At 35.9% G+C, this 8,601-nt stretch overlaps 1 protein-coding gene across 3 annotated transcripts; it reads right to left on the reverse strand.

Moving 5' to 3' along the window:
- Window positions 1-402: 402 nt before the first annotated feature.
- Window positions 403-7,284, reverse strand: LOC130416034 (CMP-N-acetylneuraminate-beta-galactosamide-alpha-2,3-sialyltransferase 1-like). Of its 3 annotated transcripts, none has more exons than XM_056742121.1 (7): window positions 6,680-7,272; window positions 5,807-6,133; window positions 4,063-4,256; window positions 3,604-3,783; window positions 3,052-3,097; window positions 1,203-1,322; window positions 403-797 (listed from the first exon to the last, which is right to left on the reverse strand). In XM_056742121.1, exons 2-7 carry the CDS (start codon window positions 6,068-6,070, stop codon window positions 630-632), a joined length of 972 nt encoding a protein of 323 aa, XP_056598099.1. In that variant the 5' UTR covers window positions 6,071-6,133; window positions 6,680-7,272; the 3' UTR covers window positions 403-629. The 3 variants fall into 3 exon arrangements, 1 of the variants encoding a protein (XP_056598099.1); XR_008906004.1 differs by having other exon boundaries at window positions 769-797; window positions 1,203-2,008; window positions 6,680-7,283; XR_008906005.1 differs by lacking the exon at window positions 403-797 and adding an exon at window positions 1,869-2,008 and having other exon boundaries at window positions 1,210-1,322; window positions 6,680-7,284.
- Window positions 7,285-8,601: the final 1,317 nt, after the last annotated feature.

An 8,601-nucleotide genomic window follows, 5' to 3' on the forward strand; every position in this document is an offset into this window, starting at 1 on the left:
TAAAAAGTAGATCACACAAATTAATTTAACTGGGGTTCATGAAAATGCAAATGCAACACTGCTTCATAACAAAGATGTGTGCAGATAAAAATGAATGGGTTACTGCTTTTATAAATGGAAAATTGTGCACATTTTAATGTCAGTTTTTTTGTGTGCAACATTAGGACATTTTCAGCTGTTTCACGAGGATTCACCTAAAAGGCAAGCATGTGTTCTTGTTCAATCAAGAGAAATACAAAAAATATATAATTTACAAGTTGACATTAATGTCATATCAAAGTTAAAATCTAATGCTTTCAGCAACTGCAGATTCTGGTACTTTCACTGTGTTTTCATAACTATACTAGAACATTTTTTTATTAGCCTACTTCATTTTTACTTCAGCCTTGACTTTGAAGATCAGTCTTTGTACAGTGTATTTATTGGCACATTCAATTCGCTGGAGGCCATTTTACTGTGATTGACAGTTTGGTTTAGGGAATTTATTTCATAGCATTTTCTCCAGTGAAGGAATCTGAATCCTGCGTACTTCAGAATCAATTCATTCAGTATAAGTGAAGTTAAAGTATATTGTAAGCCTTCTTTATGTATGCTAATACATTCTGCCAATGTTTAAAAAGCATTTTTGTTCATGTCCAACCCTTGAACATCACAATCCTCTTCTCCTGCTCAAGTCGACGGATTGTCTGATATTCAAAGTCTCCAGCATGACTTTCATTAACATACTGAGTCAACGTTTCATCAAAATAATGATGCCACTTTCCAGCCTTAGTAGCTCCAAACCCGAAAACTTTCACCTGTGAGAGAAGGAGTTCATGTCTTCATCATTTAAAAGAGCTCTAGCACACGATTATGTTCTCACAGAATAACTTGTGTGTTTCATCCTTTCATATTTGAGAAAAAGAAAAAGAACAAAGAGGCGATACATTTATCTTGAGTTACAGTATATAGGGAAAGTTATTTGTGTACTGCAAGCTGTTCCGTTCCATTTATCTTTGTCACTGGTCCAGAAGTGACACATCCAAATCAAATTAATATTTACAATCCAAACAGAGACTATTTGTTTTTAAATAAACAGCTTGTACTAAAAACCTCAATGGAGAGGTGAACGTTAAACAAACCTAACAAATGTCACACTGGAATCCCAACACACAAGATTTCTGGAGATATTTTTTATTTGAGACACATAATGAATGTTTTACCTCATCACAAATGTGCAGAGCAAGTATCAGCGTTAGGAAGCCTGTGGATGGATATCTTCCGTGACTCTCCGTCCAATTCACATAAACATATTTCATAAATTCTGGGTGGAGTATCATTACCTTAAGAGAAAAAATACCAAGAGAAACACACTTGTGAATGAACTAATATTGTCATATATGTGTTCCCTGCCACCAGATGTCCCCAAACACTGGGGACATCTGTTTCACCATGGACTGTTTCACCATGGACTCCATTTCCCAAGATCCCCTCTGATTACACCTTCACCTGTTGCCTATCACTCAGTCACTATTTAAATCACACTCACTCCATTACACATTGCTCAGTATTGTTTGACCCACAGCATTACCATGTTCAATATATAACTGTGGTATGGATGTTAGTGTTTTGTGTACTAATAAATACGTTTGTTATGAGTGTACAACATTTCTGTATAGGAGTATTAAAATGTCAATAAATTAATTTAATACCATAATTTTGGGCTAAATCAGTGCAACAAATAGTACCACGTTGTTCTTAAATTCATTTTTTTCAAATTTCTACAGTTTTGATGTGAAAGGTCACCCTGACAGATACACAAAGAGAAAAAGAGGGAATATAAAAAGTTGAAAATGTGGTTTCTGGAGGGACGTGGGGTTTAAACCCACCTGTGCCGAACTCTTCATCATCATCATCCTCACTGAAACTTCATCTTCAATCACTCCCTGTTAGTGTGACACTGTACGTGACCTCTGACCTCTGCAGGCCTCTGATCTTCCTTCTCTGATTGTTGTTGTTGTGTGTGAGGCTAAATAAAGAGCAGCGATGACAGCTGAGCTTCATTTACCCCCCACATTATAACCAAACAGTAGCAGGATCTACGTGTGGAGGGTCGTCTGTCTACACCGCACTCTTCTCAGAATCACTGTGCTGTTAGACTGACGTCCATGGGCTTTTTAATGTTTGATGCCAGAGATATTTCTGTCAATCATGTCAGCGTCAATGTGACGTGAGACGAAAATTTGTCCAAACATCATCCTGAACGAGTTTCTAACCAGAAAGAAATATTGAAGCTTTGTAGAGCAAGATTTTGGACCAATGAGATTTAACTATAAAGAAAGGAATTGAAAGAATGTCTTTTATTTCTTCTGGTTAGGATAAAAAGAGATTTATCATCTGATCACATCGGACTTGCTTTGTTCATTTGTTACAATTGCTTTGGTTTGAAGCACACAAAATATTCACAGAAATGTATAAATCGATTGCTTCGCCCCTGCGATTTTACAATGTTGATTGACATGAAGAGTCTGTTCTTGGACAGTTTTTTTGTGTCTTATTTTCTTGTCTCACATTAAAAAAACTGAAGTATTCTTTAGTGTTTAAATGGTAGTGTACTGTAGTATATTATAGTATATACTTACTACACTTTGTGAAAGTATACTTCAGTATTCTGCAGTAAATATGGTGAATTGAAACTGTCGTATACTAAAGGATTTCCTACACTAAGGTTTAGAAACATTATAGTATCTATGACAGTTTACTAAAGTAAATACTGAAGTATACTACAGTGTTTAGGTTATTTGGTTTTGACGTTTCTTTAACCAAATTATGTTTTATGAATGTTTGATTCTTGTTTTGAGTCCTTTGCCTGTTTGCTGGTTAAAAACATTGAATTACATATTTTAATAAAGCTTCATTTGGATCCGACCTTGCCTCCCAGACCACCATTTGTTACAAATATAATGTTGTAATCTGTTATAGTTTGATTTTCTTTTAAATCATATTTTAACACCAAAATCATTTTATGTTGTTAGTAAATGTATTTATTTGAAGAAAATATGTGTTAATCACCTTGTCCTTATTAGCCTTTATTGTGGATGGCACTTCTATATATGTTCTGGAAACAAACAGAAGAGACCAAATAAAAACTTTAACTTAAATTTTCACTCAAAATGAAATATCTATGTTGTTGTGTTTTTAATAATTCCTATAAAATTATGCATGCATGTCTTATGGGTAAACCTACAGCAGGATGTTTTGTTTTAAAGCTGATGTTACAATACTTTCTTCTATTCTAATGTAAAACAGACAACTGTAGATTTACCAATTATAGTTTAATTCCTCGAAAATGTAAACGGTGTCTCAGCTGTGGGCGGGTGTATATGATTGACACTCAGTATAGCTCCACCCCCAGGTCGAGACAAACATAATACAGAGATGTTGTTGTTAATGTTTTTGATGACAGATTAGTGCACATGAGTATAAAAAACAGCTCTGCAATAATACATTAAAATATTAATAGTCGTTTTTGATTTCATGGTTACGTTCAATATGAGATTCTCTCTTGGTTAGAGTACAGCATTAGATTTTGGACGTTTTATCATTAGAATGAGTAAATCTTACTTGTTGATGTTTTTAGTGGTTAAGGCACTGATGAGCCACTCCATATCCAGAATCTTAAAAGGATAAAACACCAGGTGAGTTGAGTTGTCCATATCCACAGAGCTCTCAGGGTACATGATCCTGTGAGTGGTTCTGGAACCAACATCCTTCTCAAAACCTTCCGTTGGACCCTTATTTATCCTGAAGGAAAACACAGCAAAACTTGTTATTGAACTGAAATGTAGGAATACAACGTTTTGAAAAAAGGTTCAAATATGTATCCAGTTATTTTTGACCCTTATAGCAGCATCCATGCAACCTCACGCTGAATATTTTCTATTTTATCTTGAATGATATTTGATGATAGCATTCTTTGTAAAGAACCACATAAGTTTTTGTTAGTTTTGGCCGGATTAGTTGTGCTCTCAACACAAAAAAACATCAAATTAAAGTCAGATGTAAGTTTGTGTGCTTTTGTACCTCATGACAAAGTCATTGGAATCTATGAGAGGTCCATAATGGGATCTCAGCAGGTTCCCGGAGTTCCCGACCACAGCGCAGGTTCTGCAGCGGTCTGGACCAGCATCTGAGTAGTGTTCTTTATCCGGAAAGAGTGGAAACAGTTTCTTCACCACCTCTGTGTAGTCGGCAACACGTGTTACAATTTGTAGACCCTGTTTGGGGAATAAAAATGTACATAATGATAATAATACATTGTTATTTAGCCATTGAATAAAGAAATGCTCTAATGCTTCAATTGTTTACTATTATTGTCTACGTGTTTTGATTCATGCCATGTCATTTTGAAATCTTTAAAATAAGCGTGCATTAATTATTTGCATTCTGAATGCTACTACAGGGCACTGAGGGCAGTCATTACTTTCCTTTTGGTTCTTTGCAATGCTGGCAAATGTAACCTTCGAGTTGATTTGCGAAATCACTTCCATTTGTTTTCTTAATAAAGGATATTGGAAGTAAAATCGGTCAGGGAAATTACAAATACTTTGATTTTAATAGTAACACAGCAAGAAAAAAAAATTTTTTTATAGGAAAAAGATGCATCGGGAATCGTACGTTTTATCATTGCATCGCAGCCCTCTGAATTGTAATCGCATCGTGACGTGCCTGGAGATTCCCACCCTACCGATGATCGTAAATTCTTATTATAGCGTCTTCCGTGTCTGGAAGAATGTGTGTATTGTACCCTGTTTTGGTTTGTTTTTTCCTTCTGTGACTGATGTCTTTATTAGTTAATTAATCTCTCCCCTGTTTCAGTTTCCCTTGATTGCGTTTTTTCTTGTATTTAAGCCCTGTGTTTCCCTCAGTTTGATGTCGGTTATTGTTTTATGTTAACGTGTGTTTTGCTCCTATATGTTTGTGGATTTACTATTAAGTACCCTTTGGATTATATCCCAGTTGTCGTGCGCTCATGTATACCCGTTACGCGTGACAATAAGATAACTTTGTTTGAAATGGGTCTGACTAAAATAATTTTGGTTCGTCTATAGCCTACTATAGGAATTTATAACATTGACTGGGCTAAATGGAATTACATTACTAAAAAGAGACTAAAATACAATTTTCAATGATTAAACTAGAGTAAACATAATCAGTTTTCGTCATCTGAAACTTGACTACCCTAAAAAGAGTATGAGTGTGACTAAAACTAATAAAAACTAAAATGACAGCTGGACACAAAGACTAGACTAAAACTACAATTAAAACAGGCCGCAATAAACAATTTAAGCAGTTTACAACTGATGAGAAACAGCTTTGCTGTCATGTAGGCCTACAGTATGAGGAAAAACACTTTGTGGTTTAAATAAATTGATATTAATAACTCATAAGAGGCGTTAATATTTTGACACCTTTCTAAAAGAAATGGCAGGAAAATACTAATCTTGATTCGAACACGTATGTTCCAGTTTTCAGCTAAACATCATCAAACACTTTAAAGTCTCGTCTTGTTTAGACGTTCAGATCTGCTTTTACTCTCCCGATCTATTTTCATGGAAAGCATGATGGGACCTGCTTGGAAACAGCCCTGCCCCCAGGTAAGTCTTCCGGTTTCGGTCAATGAATGAATGTGATCCATATGACTTAAACCAATGTGCCTAAAACTGTCTTTTAATGAATACACATGTACTGACAGATTTATCAACTAATTTAAATTTTGTTGGTTGCGCACAATTTAGTGCTTCCTGCAAAGTTTCAGCAAACTCACCTTCCACCACCTGAAGACGTCTGCGCGTAACACGCTGTTGCTGCTGTTGAGCAGCAGATGGACTGTCGGTTCGTAACGCGCACTGAACCAGTCCGCGCGCACCCGGTCCAGCGGACAGTCGCCACACGCGCACGGAGCGCGCTCGGTCTCATTACGAAAATAAGAATTATAGGTAAAAATCAACACTGAGTTTTGAAAGTAAAAACAGAAGAGGAGAAAAGTGGAGATGAGGAGTAAAGTCAAATAGCGGTGGTGATGCCTCATTGTGTGTAAAACGATTGACACCTCGAGTCGCCAGATATTAGGAAAGCAGAGTTATATATAGACCTACGGAGAGAAAGTTATGTATAATGATTCATGAAATAAAACGTTAAAGTAGACAAATGAGATAATTATAATAAAGCTGTAGCCTATTTATTTTAAGCCTTTGTCAACACACGTTCCACATGAAAAAAAAAACTACTAGACCAAATTGTAAACTATAGTCTTTTCGTAAACATCACCAAAGAGCAATTTTACACCATAACACAGTTTACTTTAAAGGCTAAAGTTACAAATGTATTTTCACGTTGGATTAATGTATGCTAATTAAATTACAGATGACAGTAACAAGAAACGTATCTTTTTTTCGTTTATATGAGAATGGTCTTTATTTTTAAGTGCCCTTATTTGGTCCTTCAGCCCCTGCACTAGCAGAGGTCTGTGCAAGCCACTGTCATATAAACAAATTGTTATGTTTCTAGCAATGTGTGTATCACATCAGACATTATATGAACTGAAGTCACATCCTCTACCATACGCTGATAACTCAATAAATCAACAAGATTTCTCGTAAAACCTGGCACATGTGAATCCATGTTCGAGTTCACTCACCTCCTTTGGTGTGCTTTCGATTTTTGAAGTGGAGCAATTTTAATCCCCGGAGTATCCGCATGACATGAATCTCTGTTGTGTTGTCGAAAGCAGACACTTGAGCTGAGTGTTTCATTGAGAGCTGTTTTGTGACCCTAAACTACCAGTCGATCCGGATACTCCACTTGTTTTGTAATGGGTTCTGACAGATCAAATATTCACATTTTCCTCGATTCTTTTGAACTAACGTTCAGTCAAAATGGCTTTATAAGTCCTTCTATTATATTAAACTTTTTGATTTGGGGATTGTATAATGTTATTCTTTGTATGTGATTTTCTAGATTTTCTATAAAGAATTGTGTAACACTGTTCTGATGTGATTTGTAACTTTGATGAATGACAATCTCTAATGACGTATATGGAATTAATAATTGATGAACTGTTAAAGTGATTGGTGTTGTCACTATTTTAATGGGAACTTGGATTCCAGGGCCGGTTCTAAACATTTGGAGGCCCTAGAGGCCAAAAGTATTTTTTGTTTCTGACTATTTGCAATCCCCTGGGATCAAAGCCATGACCTTAGTATTGCTAACCACTGAGCCACAGGAAATGGTATGGAAAGCTATTTAAAATGGGAAAATGCACCATCATACATAAATGATGTAAAATCAGTCAGCTTCAGGAAAGTGTTCATTCTTTATACAGCCAACCGGACCAATCGGCTATGACTTCAGTTTTTTGCTGCCTGTGGCTGGTGCAAGTGTATAGGGATAGTTGTGTTCCACTTCAAAATAAAGAACGAATGACAGACTATTGAGGTAAAAGTAGAGATTGACAAAATCTTATCATCAGGTATAATGGGTTATGTTACAGTCCAATAGCATTTTAACAAAGAAACTGATGTAGAAATGAAACACTGCTTCTTCACGCAAGGAATAAAATAAACACACTGATGTAAAATAAAGAAACAAAATTTCTTCAGTCAAGAGCAGTGCGTATGAAGACGTTGACTGGCACATATTCTGTATTTTTATCTATTAAACTAAAGTGCAATAAAAAAGTTTGCATACAGAGGTTACAATCTAAAGGAAAAGATGTATTGTTAATCCTTATAATAAAAAACATAAAAATATAAGATTAAGTAGAACATTTTTTCTATTTTTTCCAGTAGCTCAGCGGTAATAGCACTGCGTTAACAACCCAAGGTTGTGGGTTCGATCCCAGGGAATTGCACATACCTATGTATAAATGTATAGGATAAAGCAATGTAAGTCGCATCTGCCAAATTCCTAAATGTAAATGTAAATATTATATGTAGGCCTCTTATTATGATTTGTTTAAATAAACGTTGGCCATTGGCACCCCTAAAAAAAGATCACGAGTAAAAGATCTTTGAAGTATATTTCTGTTCATAATAACATTTTCTTAGCACACCAGGGTGACTATAGGGAACATAAAATCATCCAGCCATGACATTGACGTCACACATGAGTAAAAATATAAATTAACACATACTGTAGGAGCCTTCACAGACTTCTTTGCTCAAGACTGACCAAGGCTTCGTTTCCCAAAAGCATCGTAAGCCATGTTTATCGTAGCTCTATTGGTGGCAATTGCAGGGCTATAGTCATGTCCACTGTTGTCGAGTCCAAGAAAAGTCCAAGACCAGGACTAATCGAGACCGAATCAAGTCCGAGTCCAATGAGGTTCGAGTCCAAGTCAAGTCCAAATCGAGAGAGGTTCGAGTTCAAGTCAAGTCCAAGTCCACAGAGGTTCAAGTACAAGTCAAGACCGAGTCCAATTGAGACAGTCAAGACAGAGACTGAAAAAAATCATGACTACAAGACCACATACTTAACTATTGATCATTTATGTGATGCAAGAGAAAGCATATCTAAGCCGAAGTGTACCTTAACATTTTTTTATTGAAGTGTAACAATTTT

The sequence above is a fragment of the Triplophysa dalaica genome, chromosome 25 (assembly GCF_015846415.1).
Source record: "Triplophysa dalaica isolate WHDGS20190420 chromosome 25, ASM1584641v1, whole genome shotgun sequence".
Lineage (NCBI taxonomy): Eukaryota > Metazoa > Chordata > Actinopteri > Cypriniformes > Nemacheilidae > Triplophysa > Triplophysa dalaica.